Below are 17,825 nucleotides of genomic sequence, written 5' to 3'. Positions count from 1 at the left end.
ACTCCACTTCGTTGGGTCTGCCTGGGTAGGAGCAGCGGTCAGGGTGGAGGTGGACTACTCCACTTCGTTGAGTCTGCCTGGGTAGGAGCAGCGGTCAGGGTGGAGGTGGACTACTCCACTTCGTTGAGTCTGCCTGGGTAGGAGCAGCGGTCAGGGTGGAGGTGGACTACTCCACTTTGTTGGTTCTGTCTGGGTAGGAGCAGCGGTCAGGGTGGAGGTGGACTACTCCACTTCGTTGGTTCTGTCTGGGTAGGAGCAGCGGTCAGGGTGGAGGTGGACTACTCCACTTCGTTAGGTCTGTCTGTGTTGTCCTTCTTGATGACGGGCAGAGGGTGGGCCTCCGTGTTGAAGACCCAGTGGTCGAACGAGAGGTGGTCATTGTCCGAGAACAACAGGTAGAGATACCTAGGAGGACAGAAACAGGGAGTTACTTTTTGTTGTTGTTATTTACCAAGCAAAACACCCCAGAGCAGGGGTTCGAGTGTGAAAAAATTCCTACGACCAACCACTCCCAAATAAATGAGAGAGAGAGAGAGGGGAAGAGAGAGAGGGAGAGAGGGGGAGAGAGAGAGAGAGGGAGAGACAGACATACAAAAAACAAAACAAAAAACTTGGGGCTGTACTGGGCTTGGACTTGGGCTGTATGTGTGTTACAACACTGTCAGCTGTCTGGTTATTATATTCAAACTTAACTGGTGATTGAAATTATGCATTTTAATTTGATGTTTTTTAATGTATGTTTAAGTACCACAGTGTGCAGAAATAGGGAAAGAAAAAAGGTTCTAATGAGCCCAATTTCACTAGAAATCCCACTAGAGGGCATTCTTGGCCCATGTGTGATTGAGCTGTGGTTCTCAGAGACGGGGTCCCAGGCAAAGGCAAGCATGGGGTCCCCTGAATCCCAACATATACCCTTTTCAATACATCCTTTCTATACATTACCATCAAGTTGAGGTTGAGCTGGGGCCTGTACTACAAAGCAAGATTAGTGGTTTAGCGAGGTAACTTCAGGTTTAAACCTGGTTTGGCCGTACTACAAAGCAAGTTAACTTCTTACCGACATATATTTCCATAGCAACTTATGCTTCACACTTAACCTGGTCCGCAGCAGGTTAAGTTGCAAGGATAAGATTAGACCTTAAATACACCGCCCACGAACCAATCAAATCAGCAGTTTGGAAAAATGGCCAACCCCTTTCTGGACGAGGAAGGAGCACGAATTGTAATGTTGAATTAACCAAGGACTAAAGCCTTGCACTTGTTGCAGGCTACATTTTAATTAAGCCCTACTTACCACTTTGGAATATGTTTTTATATATTCATTTTTGTGCTCTCAAGTAGCCTAGATACGTTGTTTGACCCCGCTGATCGATTGCAGCTGAATAGTGAGTGGAGACATATCACTAAACCGGCATAAAAAGGTTACATAAACGTCTCCAAAGCGCACGGTGCCGTGTGCGCAATGGAGCTGAGACTGACGTTGGGTTGGAATTGAAATGGTCATACAGCCTACTACATCTAAGCAATTTAATATGGGATCACCTGCACACAGGCGGTCCCATATTAAGATGATTCATATCTAGGCTACTCCTGCATTTTGCAGCTGCAACTCTGTTGCTTTTGGCCTGTATGATGTGATTGAACTTCATATTTCCAGCATCATTATATGAAATATGGAGATATGCGACTGCTGACATTACAATAGCCATGTGACCACAAAATAGACTATTTTTTATAAATGAAATCTATGCCCGCACATACCGTGTCGATTCAGTTCAGAAGCATTTATTTTATTTTATTATCATTCTTTTTTTTATTGATTAGCCTATAGGAATTATTCAATCAGTGCGACTAAACACATTGATTTGATTTGATTTGATTTTATTTTATTTGACGGTTACAAATTGAAATACAATATAGGCTACTGAACAAAGTACAGACACGGATCATTATTATTCATTGAGCCTAAATGGTCTATAGCTACATACGGATTTTGGACTGAGATAGTCAGATTACACATTGCTTCCACAAAAGACTGTAGATAGAGAGCTGTAGATAGCCTACGAAACCGCTCTTCAAATAAATTACTGGTGTGGATAAAAGTGGTCACTTTAGACAGTCATTCGGGAACAGTAATAATATCCAACGCAGATTTGTATTTGCGGTTTCATTCAATGAGGAAATAGGCGTGTCTGGCGCTGTCGGAGTTGGAGCAGTCCATATTGCACTGTGATTGGCAGTTGTTAAAAACCACGCCTCTTTTGCGGGCACGAGCTCCAGTGCACGGGCATTTTCATGTGCACGCGCTGTCAGCTTGATTAGAAAAACCTGGTTCGAGTTAACGAGTGCCAATCGACGTTCGTAGTACAAGTTAACTACAATCGAGCTGATCTGGTTCAGACAAACCAGATCAAGGGACAGATCCTGGATCTTCTAATACAACATTCGTAGTACAGGCCTCTGGGTTGTTGTTGACAAACTAACTGCTGAGACATGTGTTTATATTAGTTCTATTCCTGTGTTTTGTAGTTCTATTCTTGTGTTTTGTAGTTCTATTCCTGTGTTTTGTAGTAGTATTCTTGTGTTTTGTAGTTCTATTCCTGTGTTTTGTAGTTCTATTCCTGCGTTTTGTAGTTCTATTCCTGTGTTTTGTAGTTCTATTCCTGTGTTTTGTAGTTCTATTCTTGTGTTTTGTGGGGCCTCAGGCTGCAGGGGCCTACGGTAGGTAAGACCGGCCCTGTCCAGAGACACCCAGAGGTCCATCAGGGACATCATAACCATGCTCACACTAAGTAGATCAACTAGTTAGAACATTGAAAGATGTAAGTGTAAACACTGTCGAAGACCACAAACATGGGATTGCAGGCATTGTGGGACATAAAGATGTTCAAAAATACACATACATTTAACATTTGAGAGACAGAGAGAGAGAGAGAGAGAGAGAGAGAGAGAGAGACGGAGAAAACAAATCTGAAAATGAACTGGAAAATAATAGTTCTAGGCCACCTAATGATGTTCTCAGCAGGATCCAGATGCACCTAGGGGTGCTTGGGGCAGTTCCAGGGGGTCTCCAACAAAATGAGAACTGGCTTAGCTACACTATAATTTAATTCACTATAAATGATCCCAATTAGAGTATGTACAGAAGACAGTTCTTCGATATAATACTAAATCAACAACTAACATCCCATATAATCTTATTAAAGTTTATAAGAGAGGATCGACACAATTACACTTGAATGTTTCAGCTCTTATTTTGTGCTTTCAATGCAGCCGTGCCAATAAAGTAGATAGAGAGAGACGGAAGGTTGCAGCCGCTCAGCTTGGCTGTGAAACCTCAAGTGACAGAATTCTGTGGTCCGATTTCATCAGTCCTTACGAAGCAGCAAAAAACAAACAAACAAACAAACAAACAAAACAAAAAAGGTAATTTTCCCTCCGTGAACTGGCACTAAACTAAGTTAGAGCATGTAAAGTGAATTTGAGGAAAGTGGCCAGTCCACTATAATAAATGTTCAGTCTTCACCAAGGAGAGTAAAAGCTAAAAGTAAAGCCGAGGAAGTGAGGCAGAGCAGAGGAGATATCAATAAAAAGAAAACAAATGAAAAGCTGACTTCACTCGATTCACGGTTCCAGAGAATGCGTGTTCCGTGTGTGTGTGAGTGTGTGTGTGTGTGTGTGTGTGAGTGTGTGTGTGTGTGTGTGTGTGTGTGTGTGTGAGAGAGAGAGGGGGGGGAGAGGATAGAACAAGGAAAATGCAACAGAAAGCAAGAGAGAAGCCAAAAAGGAGGAAGTGATGTCGATAAGCCTGCCAAGAAACCACTGGAAACCACTGAGCGACTGAAGGCAGACAGACTGAAGTGTCCTTGATTTTGTCCTTTCATTAAGAAAACACATGCGGTCCAGTCAGTGAGTGTGTTTACATTGTACACTAATAAAGCCATCATTTTATTCAGTGCATGGCCCAATCTGTCCGCTCATGGACTTTGAGCTGAGTTCCCGTTACTTACTACACAGAAAATCAGCCATTTTGACCGGAAGGAGACTGCTTCTGATTGGCTGTTATGGTTCTGTGCTTTGCTGTGCTGTGCTGTGGATCCCCACCCCCCACTCAGTCCAAAATGGCGGCAGCGCTCTTGTCAAAAAAGGACTAGAGCTTCATCTCTTGCCTTCAATACTCTTTGGTCCCATGATGGTCTAACAGCTGTTTCCGATGCTTTTCACCTCAACAAGAGTGAAATAAGAGGGGAACTGGAGGGAATAGTGTGATCCTCCCCCGTGCTACGTCCTGCAGGTGAAACTCCTCGCTGTCAGGTAAAATGATGCGGCTGACGACTGCACATGTATTGGAGGAAGCATGTGCCAGTCTACGGCTCTCCCCAGATCGGGCGGAGGGGGAGGAGCAACGGAAAAGTTAGAGAGGCAACCCAGAAGTGGCATCTCAGTGTGTGTGTGTGGTGTGTGTGTGTGTGTGTGTGTGAGTGTGTGTGTGTGTGTGTGTGTGTGGTGTAATCAGGAGCAGAGGCGACACTTGTTAAAATTTACAGCCTATAAAAAAAGGCAGATTGGATGGCACCACGCCCCCATCAGGCCGACCTTGACTCCCTGTCATCAGCCGTGCGCGCGGGAAGGGGGAGGGGGGGGGGATTCACCGACCGAAACGACAGGATAAGTTAACGGAAGAGAGTAGAGAGACGAGACATCTACTAGACAGGTCAGGGGGCGTGGCAAATCGGTCTCAATCGTCGTTGCCAAGAGTGGAAGACCTCCAACATGGCCGCCAGTGGGTGCTGCGTGAAAGTGTCACTTCAAAAATCAGAGGAAAGGCGAGAACTGTGAAGGAAGATCGTGGGAAGCAGCAATGTTTCTAAACTGTCAGCCATATGTATCTACTGTCATAGACTAGATACTAGAAGACACTGCAGCACGGTAAAACACGGCTTCAAACAGGACTCAACTTCCCCTCAGGGATCAATAAAGTTATTCTGATTCTATAATGACTTTTCCTTCAGGAATGCCAATTATTGGCGCATCTTCGACTGTGCTAACAGCATTTCCCACAGGTTGGGGGAGGGGGGGATAACCTACTTGTAATTAGCTGTATATTATATTTGCTTCACAAAACAAATGAGAAACAAATTGAGTTTAACAGTCCGCCAACGTTATTAGCTTATATGAGGGAGCCCCAAGATACTGAGCCTGCTCAAAGAAATGCCAACAAAAATGTGATCAAACTACCGGTATATAGCCTCTTATCTGAAAATGGCTAGATGGGAAGAGAAATCAGATTTATTTTATTTATTTATTTATTATTCATTAATCGATAAAGGTTTGTCATTCAGGGGCTGCTGATGTTTTTCGGAGGCTACATCCCAAACTTTGGATTTGTGAGGCATCCATCGCATCACAGACTCAATGGATTGTAGTGGTTGTAGTTCACTAACCCAAGTACCGGTACACCGCCCAGATACAATCAATACCAGGGAAAAACCCATCGTCCACAGAACCTTCAATGCTTCACATGAGTGACAGCTTGGCAACATCCACAGCTAGTAAACGAGAGATGGAGTTTCTGATGTCCATGGTGAAGACAGGAAATCAATGTGCAGGTAGGTTTTGACATCGCTTCCGTCTAGGGATGTTAATGATTAATCGAGAATTGATTATGTGCCGTTAAGAATTTGAATTCTCGCTGTCAGGTGAAAAGGAGCAGCTGCACATGTATCTGAGGAAGCATGTGCTAGTCTACAACTATCCCCAGATCGGCAGAGGGGGTGGAGCAACAGACTCCTTCCGTCTTAGTCGTAGCACGGATATGTGTGAACTGGGGCATGTAGATGGCTTTTGTTTCTAAATGCAGGGTGGCAGAGGCTGCCCCTGCCATCCTGCATTTTGGACATTTGAATATGTGGACGCAGCTATTGTGAATCTGTTTTTTTTTTCTTCTACCCGTTACAACATCACAGATCGTTTTCGATTCCAGTGTGGAAAGTTTTGCTCTCAAATCTATTCTGTTTGATTGCAAGCTAAAGACATGAAACTAACTCCTATATCTACACAGCTGAAATGGCCAAAGTAAACAGTGTTTTTCCCACTCTGACACGGAGGCGAGGACGAAGCGAGGGAAGGAGGAGGAGGAGGGGGAGGGATCAGCCATGACAGAGCCTGGCGCAGACATGAGGGCCATGCAGAGAGCATTATGGAGGAAAATGGATTCACGCGGTCGGACAGCCTTTGGCATGTAAATACACAAATATAGGCACACACACGTGTGCAGACGTGCAGGTGTGTGTGCCACACACTCCTTGTTAAAGTGTCGTTTTTTTACTCCCAGTTGAAACAGACTGTCGTATCGAACGCAGTGGGTGAGCCATCGGAGAGGGGGAAGCCCTGTTAACGTCCAGGCCTCACACTGTGTGGCTGACAACACGGTTAATGAGCCGTTTGTGCAGACAACACACACACACACGCGCGCGTGCACACACACGCGCGCGTGCACACACACACACGCACACACACACAACGTACACACACGGCTAGGCAGTAAGTAACAACATCAGTAGACTAATCAGAGGGAGTGAGACGTCGTTGCTTACTGGCTCTGTGTGTGTGTGTGTGTGTGTGTGTGTGTGTGTTTTGCCACATCCTTTCTTGCATCTGTCTACTATTTATCCTTGACCTCAGACCGAGCTGGACTGGTCAGTGTAAAAGCCTCAGACCGAGCTGGACTGGTCAGTGTAAAAGCCTCAGACCGAGGTGGACTGGACAGTGTAAAAGCCTCAGACCGAGCTGGACTGGTCAGTGTAAAAGCCTCAGACCGAGCTGGACTGGTCAGTGTGAAAGCCTCAGACCGAGCTGGACTGGTCAGTGTAAAAGCCTCAGACCGAGCTGGACTGGTCAGTGTGAAAGCCTCAGACCGAGCTGGACTGGTCAGTGTGAAAGCCTCAGACCGAGCTGGACTGGTCAGTGTAAAAGCCTCAGACTGAGCTGGACTGGTCAGTGTAAAAGCCTCAGACCGAGCTGGACTGGTCAGTGTAAAAGCCTCAGACCGAGCTGGACTGGTCAGTGTGAAAGCCTCAGACCGAGCTGGACTGGTCAGTGTAAAAGCCTCAGACCGAGCTGGACTGGTCAGTGTAAAAGCCTCAGACCGAGCTGGACTGGTCAGTGTGAAAGCCTCAGACTGAGTGATTAACTATGGACAATCATATTATCCAATCATATATATATATATAGCCTCTTTCAAAATGCAATATTTTTGGCTGCAGAGGCAAAAACCTTCAAAATGCAAGTACACTGATACACCTATTCAATATGAATGTGCAATGCCCGTTGATGCACTTTCAATGACAATTTCAAGGGACTTTTATTCTGACACCACTCTCTGATTGTGAATAACTGATAGCACCTGAAGATATATCAGGATATCCCAACGTGCACCTATGAATTGTATTAACAGTTTTTTCACAACTAATAAATTGTTTGCAAGATGCAGACAGGATTGTGTGTGTGTGTGTGTAGGTGTGTGTGTGCGTGTGTGGCTGTGCGTGTGTGAAGTACTGTGTTTATGTGGCTTACTTGAGTGTCTCGGCCAAGAAGAAGCTCTGTTGTACATCGTCGTGGTTGGGAGTTGAAGCATAGACGTCCCTAACGCCACTGTAGCCTCCTTCTACCCTACAATGCTGCTCCAAGGCCTGGGCGAGAGACACCAAGATGGACAGAAAAGAGAGAGAGAGAGAGAGCGAGAGAGAGAGACAGTGAGGGAGACAGAAACAGAAAAAAAGAATGGGATGAGAGACAATTTTGGAGAGAGGATAAGGCAAGAAATAGAAAATACAGAAAAACAACATTCATTTATAGACAGTTTCACTGGAATTCTGTTGCTAGGGAACAGTTTGGAACTTAGTTTATTTCCTGTCAGCTATTCCAGGGGTTCCCAACCTTTTTTGTGCCAAGGACCGGTAGTTACATGGAAAAAAAAGTCACGGACCGGTTGTCAATTTTAATGGTTTTAGTTACATATATATTTACTCACCAGGTGGCGACAAAGGGTAAATAACAGCCTTTTGTGTTGTACTATGTAGCCTATACAGTATTTATGTTTTTGTTTGAACTACAAACATAAATAAACGTCAACTTGAAACTATGTTTCAACTACCACACACAGCCTATAATATTATAGCCTATGTTTATTAAAAAGTATATATATATTTTTTGGACCGGCTACCAAATGCGTTGCGGCCTGGTACCGGTCCGCGCCCCGGTACCAAATGCGTTGCGGCCCGGTACCGGTCCGCGCCCCGGTGGTTGGGGACCACTGAGCTATTCTATTAGCAGACACTGAAACAGGAAGTAAACTACAGCACATTTAGAATGTTTATTTTGTCAAGTTGAAACAATTGTTTTATTTTTATTTTATTGAACCTGTATTTAAACAGGTAAGTCATTAAGAACAAATTCTTATTTACAATGGCGACCTGGCAAAAGGCACAGCCTTTTGAGGGATAGCGGGTAAAATAAATACAAAGTTAAAACAAGTTAAAACACAGTTAAAACATGGCAAGACAAACAGAGCAAATACAAAAAAACAAAAACAGCCAGAGCAGACAGGCAGGGGATAAGTACTAGTTCAGGAAGCAGTTGCAGGTGTCAGTGAAAACGTCCATGATAGATTCCTTGAAAGCTGACTTGGAGATGAAATTCTCCAGTTTTGGTCTTTTTTGTAACTTATTCCAGTTTGTGGGTACGGCAGAATGAAATCTAGATTTACTGATTACAGAATGTGTTTTGGGGATTTTCAGCATGATAAGGTTAACAGAACGGGTGTTGTAGGCAGCAGGTGCAATTTGCAGCAAACTACACAGGTAAGGGGGGTGATCTAATGATAACATGTGATAATTACTTTCTCAAACAATATATATAATGTAATTTTGATATCATTATTGTCCATATTTCCTGCAGTAAACAACATTCACTTGGATAAACAGGCCTTTTACCTGAACAGCCTCCCAGCCCCACTCCCTGTACTTGGGGTCGTGGGTGAACCTCCACATGTACATGTAGGTCTCGATGACCTCGGGCCGGAGGATGAAGTATTTCTCATTCTGACGCGTGGCGATAGCCTCCACCCCGCCGTCAAAACGAAACGCCTCCGGACCCAACTTCAGTGCTACAGAGGAGGAAACACAGCACGAGAAACATGTGTAAACAAACTAGCACTCAAACATAGTTCATGCTAAAGTGTTAGCATGGAACCTGCTATATCACTCAACATAGTGTATGCTAAAGTGTTAGCATGGAACCTGCTATATCACTCAACATAGTGAATGCTAAAGTGTTAGTATGGAGCCTGCATCACTCAACATAGTGTATGCTAAAGTGTTAGCATGGAACCTGCTATATCACTCAACATAGTGTATGCTAAAGTGTTAGCATGGAACCTGCTATATCACTCAACATAGTGTATGCTAAAGTGTTAGCATGGAACCTGCTATATCACTCAACATAGTGTATGCTAAAGTGTTAGTATGGAGCCTGCTATATCACTCAACATAGTGCATGCTAAATTAGTATGAAGCCTGCTATATCACTCAACATAGTGTATGCTAAAGTGTTAGTATGGAGCCTGCTATATCACTCAACATAGTGTATGCTAAATTAGTATGGAGCCTGCTATATCACTCAACATAGTGTATGCTAAAGTGTTAGTATGGAGCCTGCTATATCACTCAACATAGTGTATGCTAAAGTGTTAGCATGGAACCTGCTATATCACTCAACATAGTGTATGCTAAAGTGTTAGCATGGAACCTGCTATATCACTCAACATAGTGTATGCTAAAGTGTTAGTATGGAGCCTGCTATATCACTCAACATAGTGTATGCTAAAGTGTTAGTATGGAGCCTGCTATATCACTCAACATAGTGTATGCTAAAGTGTTAGTATGGAGCCTGCTATATCACTCAACATAGTGTATGCTAAAGTGTTAGCATGGAGCCTGCTATATCACTCAACATAGTGTATGCTAAAGTGTTAGTATGGAACCTGCTATATCACTCAACATAGTGTATGCTAAAGTGTTAGTATGGAACCTGCTATATCACTCAACATAGTGTATGCTAAAGTGTTAGTATGGAGCCTGCTATATCACTCAACATAGTGTATGCTAAAGTGTTAGTATGGAACCTGCTATATCACTCAACATAGTGTATGCTAAAGTGTTAGTATGGAACCTGCTATATCACTCAACATAGTGTATGCTAAAGTGTTAGTATGGAGCCTGCTATATCACTCAACATAGTGTATGCTAAAGTGTTAGTATGGAGCCTGCTATATCACTCAACATAGTGTATGCTAAATTAGTATGGAGCCTGCTATATCACTCAACATAGTGTATGCTAAAGTGTTAGCATGGAGCCTGCTATATCACTCAACATAGTGTATGCTAAATTGTTAGTATGGAACCTGCTATATCACTCAACATAGTGTATGCTAAAGTGTTAGCATGGAACCTGCTATATCACTCAACATAGTGTATGCTAAAGTGTTAGTATGGAGCCTGCTATATCACTCAACATATAGTGTATGCTAAAGTGTTAGCATGGAATCTGCTATATCACTCAACATAGTGTATGCTAAAGTGTTAGCATTGATCCTGCTATATCACTCAACATAGTGTATGCTAAAGTGTTAGCATGGAACCTGCTATATCACTCAACATAGTGTATGCTAAAGTGTTAGTATGGAGCCTGCTATATCACTCAACATAGTGTATGCTAAAGTGTTAGCATGGAACCTGCTATATCACTCAACATAGTGTATGCTAAAGTGTTAGCATGGAGCCTGCTATATCACTCAACATAGTGTATGCTAAAGTGTTAGCATGGAGGCTACTATCACTCAACATAGTGTATGCTAAAGTGTTAGCATGGAGCCTGCTATATCACTCGACATAGTGTATGCTAAAGTGTTAGCATGGAGCCTGCTATATCACTCAACATAGTGTATGCTAAAGTTTTTTTCTCCTGTAGATAAGCTGTCATAACTAGATAGATAGCTATGACAGTCAAAATCTGTTGGTCCCGCCATTATTCATAATGATCATTTCATCCCTGAGTAGTTTAATGGAACCCATGATGCAGAAGTCAAATGAGAGAGAACTCTGTTAATTGCTTCACTCACATCAGCTGCACTCTCCCTGCCTCCTGTGGTATCCTGAAGGAATTATGAATTACCCAACAAATAACTACGATGGGCCTTCTTCACAGCAGTCATTTTGTGTCTAAAAGGCAGCATAAACACATGTACATTACTGATGGTAACATCCAATCCACTTTTGTGTTCCAGTGCTGCGGCCCTTATTAATGTTTTGGTTGCACCTGTGTTTACCCTGCCTTTTAGACACAGGTGTGAGTGTGTGTGTGTGTGAGTGTGTGTGTGTGTGTGTGTGCGTGTGCGTGCGTGTGTATGTGTATGTGTACGTGTATGTGTATGTGTGTATATCTACCAGTCCGAGCGTAGGACTCGTGGCAGGTTCGGGCGATCTCGGCGGCCTGCTCCATCTGGTGGCCAGTCTTGTCGCTGGGGGCCCCGTCGGCACCCAGGGCGATCATCCCACCCGCGAAACACGTCAGGTGACCCATTTTGTGCTCCAGCAGCCCCCCCTTCCACTCCGCTATGTAGGTCAGCCCGCCGCTAGACTTCCTCATAAGGTTGGTCTCTATGGCCTGACAGAGAGAGAGAGGGAATGACAGTGACAGAGAGAGAGAGATAATGACAGTGAGAGAGAGAGAGAGAGAGAATGACAGTGACAGAGAGAGAGAGAGAGTGACATGTCTGAAATATAATATGTCAGAACCCAAGGGTGCCCTCATGGGACAGGTTCAAAGATGTATTACAATGGTAAATTCCAGGGCTGGGTTAAGCAATTATCGATACATCAATATCAAATCGATATTTATTTGAAGGAAATGACTCGTAAATCCCAATATTGATCTTTTAACACATTCACTGCCAGCCGTTTTTTCAATACTGTAGGTAGGTTCTGCCAGAGTTTTTTTTTTGAGGATTCTGGCTCATCTTTCAAGAGCCGAGGATTCTTTTCTGCTAAGATTTTGTGACCACAAATTATCTCAAAAGAACTAATAGAATGTGTGCTTTCTCTGTCTAAAAGAGTTAGTTTGTAGAGTTAGTAGTTATGTAGGCATTAGCAGTAGAATACAGCATGGTTTCAGCGTCTGAAAATTTATGCTGAGATAAATGGCTTTTTGTGAAATTCGATAGAACAGTCACTTTAACCATTTATTTTTGGCGTAAGACGTCAGACATCTAAACAATAGTTTTGAACAGTAATTTCCTCCATAGCAGCAGGAAACCCCCCTCTCCTTCAAACTCCTCCCTCCGTGTGTGTTCTCCTCTCTCCGTGGCTGCAGCGGTACAAGCGAGGCTCTGCCTGTCTGTGCTGCCTGGCTGCTGGCGGCTGCTCTTTGGGCGAGTCTGCATGAGTCGTTTCGGTTGTGAGCTCAGCTGGAATGAAGCTGCGTGCGATTGTGGGCTTTCTGCCGGTGTTTCAAAGTGTGTTGCACGCATAATCTATTATGCAAATTTGCAATCCCCCACCGCCAGCTCCCAGCGCGATAATGCGCGAAAGCGAAAGCGTTTTCGGCAATCCATTTTACAGTATGAGAATAGTTTCCTCGCGCGTTCCCCTGCAGTTTTGGCTCGGCTTTTTCTAGTCTGGAGAGCACTGTCGCCACTTAGTGGGTCGGTGGAATGGGTTGTACACGTTCGGTGGTTCCCATATTTTTATATGGAGACGTGGGGGGCGTTGATCCACGTCCCACCGTCAAATTTCTTTTTTTTTTTTTTTTGACGACTTGACTCGTCAATGGCAGTCAACCGTTGGATTTTTTTTGACGAGTCAACTCGCCAATGGCAGTGAACGTGTTAATAGAATGCCTTTTCCCGTGGATGCTTGAAGCTTTAACCCCGTTAGACTCGCCTGGTTTGCTTCTTAGTGCAACGGGATCTCCTAAACATCTGTTAACATGACTATTTTTAATAATGCACCAGGTTAGAGGGTTTCTTATACAATTTACAGCATCAGTTCTTTCAGCATTCATGCTCTTTCATATCCAAGCAAAATTGCTATTGTAACTGACATATCGATATTGAATCGGAAATCGAATCAAATCGGGATCTTGTGCGTTGGAATCGTATTCAATCGGGAAATCAGTGGCGATACCCAGATACCTCGAATAGATTCTGGTCTGAGATTGTGACTGGCATGAGTCATGTTGGAGTCATGCTGATAATCTCACACCTGTAACTGCAAAATGTTAATCCTAAATCATAATCTGTAACAGAGGGAACGGGCCGTTCCTCTCTGTGGCAGCGCCACTTTATTTAGGCTGAAGATGGCTGGATTTTTACAGTGCAGCTTCAAAGTCTCATATTTTTTTGACATAGTTCCAGCTATCAAAATGCAAAACGGCGCTTGGCAGCCATCTTGTAGTGGTTGACACAGTGCGCTGTGTAGAGAGCCAGTGAAGGAAGGACATCCGAGTCATCGTTTCATTGCCCTGCTGTGATTAAGATCGACGCCCTGTTGCTGCTCCTCCCCCCAGCCTCGTCCTGACAAACAAATCAAACAGGCCTATCATGCAGAGAGATAGCGGGGAGGGGGAGGGGGAGGGGCCGTTATGGCTGAAGTGTCAGTGGTAAATGGATGAGAACATGTTGATTCTGGGGGGGGGGGGGGGGGGGGGGGGGGGGGGCTGTGTATTTTCTCCTCAACACGTTAAAGGAGGACTTACCTCCAAAACACTTTTTTTCAGCTTTTAACCAATATATATGACTTTGGGGGTGATGTGTGAAGAATTCTGGTCAGAATTTCCACATTTGACACCAAACTGTTGCCATTTTACCATTTGTATCATTTTTCAGCAGCATACCTGGCATAAGCGCCCTCTTAGGGTCAAAGACTGCTTTTTTTTTTTTTCTCAAATGAATGGGAGATTTGGTACAACCTGACGTCAGGTTGTCCCCAAAGACTATGGGATTTCAAGATAATTACTCCCCTACCCCCTCTGTACCCTTTCGGCTCCTCAGAACTCCAAGCCTATTCTTATTGAAGTTTGCTCTTAAAATACTGAACCAAACGTTGTCAAAGTTGGCACATGTCTTAATTATAGTTAGTTTCCCGCTGAATGTGTCATTACTTTATTGATATCTTACCTGGATAAGCTCGAATGATGATGTTTATATTATCAGTCCGAGTTGCAAGCACTGTCTCCAGCCCAGGCAGGCGAGAGTCGTACTGTTACATGGACGAGCCCCAAGCTCCGCGGGCGCGCGCAGCAGGCCAGCAGCAGCTGGGCTCTCTGTGCTCTGAGAGCAGCAGAGAGAGCAGTCTGATATTTCCGCAAACAAATATGGTCGCAGTTTAGCGCACATGTAAAATATAACGCTATACTACGACGTGACAACGTGACAAAGCTTCTCTAAACACATCGGCTACTATCATATTTCCCTGCATCCCTCCTACTGAGATTATATCGGTAATGATTTTGGACAGACTGAATGCGCGGAGGAGAAGGAGAGATCTGCAGCTCTGCCCTGAGTAGCCCTGAGAGACACTCGCCTCGCTCCGACTACTGTGCCCGTCTGTGAAAAGCGTCCTGTCCAGTCGCACCTTCGCAAACAGATGCGGGATTCCCTCAATCCTGTACCCAATCTCAGACTGTATTCTCTAAATCGCACACCAGCTATTTCTGTCTGTTTGTTTGTTGCTCCGTGAGGTTACAAGCGCCCCATGCATGCAGCAGGCTGTTTCGGCAGCCGGGGTCTGGCAGGAGGGAGGAGGCGCAGGCAGCCTGCACTGCGTTGAGAGGAAAAAACTTTTGCACAACTTTTAACAAGAATCACGAAAAGCCCCCAAACTAAAATGAAAAAGGGACTATATGGCAACTTGGACGAGGGAATGACGTAGAGAAATCTCGCATTGTGTTACCCCAGAACGGGGGGTTTGTCGTATTGTGCGGTGTGCTGCTGTAACGAGCCCATGCCACTTTGCTCTCGTAACGTAGTTTAACACACTGCCATAGAGTTACATGCAGAAAAATAATTAAATTTCTAGTTCGCCACTGAATTACCAAATTGATATAACTTTCAACCATTTTGAGCAAAGCTCTTTCCATACAGGCCACCAGCGTTGGCTAATTGTTGATATTTATACAGATATGGCCCCTCTCAAATAAATTATTTTTGAGGCAATAGGCAAACTGTAATGGCGTCGATTTCAGAAAAAAAATCTGGACTTCAACACAGCCAAAGAGTCCAGTATAGACAAGAGCATATGTAATTTCTTGGTTTTTTCCATAGGTATTTTCAAATCACTGTTCTAATACATATCTAGGGGGTTAGTCCCCCTTTAAGAAGGACAGACGGACAATCAGCTCTCTCCAGCTGGGACCCGCAGCTCGTCACTACATCTTAACTAGGCCATTTGTTTAGCAGAGGAATGGCTGTGTGTGTGTGTGTGTGTGTGTGTGTGTGTCCATGTGGCCTATCCATTACCTTGGGGGAGGCTGTTTGTTACTGTAGATAGGCTTCTCATTCGTCTGTCCACTTGTGTCTGTCCGCCTGTGTCTGTCCGCCTGTGTCTGTCCGCCTGTGTCTGTCCGCTTGTGTCTGTCCGCCTGTGTCTGTCCGCCTGTGTCTGCCCGCCTGTGTCTGCCCGCCTGTGTCTGTCCGCCTGTGTCTGTCCGCTTGTGTCTGTCTGCCTGTGTCTGTCCGCCTGTGTCTGTCCGCTTGTGTCTGTCCGCCTGTGTCTGTCCGCTTGTGTCTGTCCGCCTGTGTCTGTCTGCCTGTGTCTGTCCGCCTGTGTCTGTCAGCTTGTGTCTGTCAGCTTGTGTCTGTCCGCCTGTGTCTTTCCACTTGTGTCTGTTCGCCTGTGTGTCCGCCTGTGTCTGTCCGCCTGTGTCTGTCCGCCTGTGTCTGTCCGCTTGTGTCTGTCCGCCTGTGTCTGTCCGCCTGTGTCTGCCCGCCTGTGTCTGTCCGCCTGTGTCTGTCCGCTTGTGTCTGTCTGCCTGTGTCTGTCCGCCTGTGTCTGTCCGCTTGTGTCTGTCCGCCTGTGTCTGTCCGCTTGTGTCTGTCCGCCTGTGTCTGTCTGCCTGTGTCTGTCCGCCTGTGTCTGTCAGCTTGTGTCTGTCAGCTTGTGTCTGTCCGCCTGTGTCTTTCCACTTGTGTCTGTTCGCCTGTGTGTCCGCCTGTGTCTGTCTGCCTGTGTCTGTCCGCCTGTGTCTGTCTGCCTGTGTCTGTCCGCTTGTGTCTGTCTGCCTGTGTCTGTCCACTTGTGTCTGTCAGCTTGTGTCTTTCCGCCTGTGTCTGTCCGCCTGTGTCTGTCCGCGTATGTCTGTCCGCCTGGGTCTGTCCGCTTGTGTCTGTCCGCCTGTGTCTGTCCGCCTGTGTCTGTCCGCCTGTGTCTGTCCGCCTGTGTCTGTCCGCGTATGTCTGTCCGCCTGGGTCTGTCCGTCTGTGTCTGTCCGCCTGTGTCTGTCCGCCTGTGTCTGTCTGCCTGTGTTTGTCCGCTTGTGTCTGTCCGCCTGTGTCTGTCCGCTTGTGTCTGTCCGCCTGTGTCTGTCCGCCTGTGTCTGTCCGCGTGTGTCTGTCCGCCTGTGCCGCGTGCCATCCTCCTATCTGTTCACACCGACTGTTTTGGCTGTCTCACTGCTGTCTATCTGCCAATAATACAGCTCCTGAGTGGAAACACTAAGTATATTGGAACTTGTTGGCATGAGAACGGTCAAAGATATTCAACTTCAGTGCAAAATTGGCAGCTTCAATCCCCAAAAATATCCTCACTCTTGAAAATCCCATATTGGTGGAACCTCAGTTCTAATCCATGCAGTATGTAACCAGTAGAAGCTGTTTTGGGGGTACAGTATACTATATTATATCATAGTGTTTCTCAATGTGGGGTCCAGGGAGCACCAGGGGTCCTCGAGGGGGCTCCAGGGGGTCCCCAGCAAACTGAGGAATTGTTGAACTTCACCAAAATTTCATTTTCAAGACGTTAAACACAATTAGAGAATGTAGAATAATTCTCTGTCATCTCTCTACCTACAATACAGACGGTCATGGAATTCTGGAGAATCTGGACTAAATCATATCTAACATCATATCAATCATATAACATATATTTTGTGTGTCTTGTAAACCTATGTGGGCTGGGCGACGTAAAAGGTGCATGACAAAAAATAAATAAATCTAACAATACAAGTATTCAGATTTAAGACACAATCTCATCAAATCGGGGTCCAAATGCGGACTAAACTATTCATAAACATACAATTAATAAACAAACTATTAATAACCACTGTTATATCAGGTTCTGATTTAAATGATAAAAGTGCACTCATAACATATTTATCATGTGCCCAATGCCTTAATATAATTATTATGCCTTAATCACTCGTCAAGGTCGGATAACTGAACTAGAACTGACCTCACATTCACTGTCCACCATTCTTAAAGGTCTGATTCCGTGCAAAAGCTGTTTTTACTTGTAAATGCATATATACTGCTGTCAGCCCTCCCTGTAATGAGTGGTCACAAGCTCAGAACTGCCACAGTTGGATTTGTCCCTATCCAGCGTCCCCCTGCAGTCTCCTCCAAGCCACACCCCCAAACGCTTCGTTTGCCCAGAGGGGAATTGGGACGTCACGAGCTTCCTCACGCATACTGCGCGGGTCTCTCTCACACAAGCTACCTGCACCATTTAGTCTATAGCCACAAAATTAACACTTCTAGCTGGAGCGACGCCAAC

At 45.0% G+C, this 17,825-nt stretch overlaps 1 protein-coding gene across 1 annotated transcript in view; it reads right to left on the bottom strand.

The window, feature by feature from the left end:
- Window positions 1-278: 278 nt before the first annotated feature.
- man1a1 (mannosidase, alpha, class 1A, member 1) overlaps window positions 279-17,825 on the bottom strand; it is a gene marked incomplete at both ends in the record, with an annotated part of 278,096 nt that continues 260,549 nt past the window's right edge. Inside the window, 4 exons of the mRNA XM_083643219.1 lie at window positions 279-405; window positions 7,576-7,691; window positions 8,994-9,166; window positions 11,505-11,724. Coding sequence (XP_083499345.1) covers window positions 279-405; window positions 7,576-7,691; window positions 8,994-9,166; window positions 11,505-11,724 — 636 coding nt within the window. The remainder of the gene's footprint in view (window positions 406-7,575; window positions 7,692-8,993; window positions 9,167-11,504; window positions 11,725-17,825) is intronic.

This window comes from Poromitra crassiceps, assembly GCF_964638095.1.
Source record: "Poromitra crassiceps genome assembly, chromosome: 9".
Lineage (NCBI taxonomy): Eukaryota > Metazoa > Chordata > Actinopteri > Beryciformes > Melamphaidae > Poromitra > Poromitra crassiceps.
The sequence above is the reverse complement of the archived record's forward strand: the minus strand, read 5'-3'. Positions and strand labels throughout refer to the sequence as shown.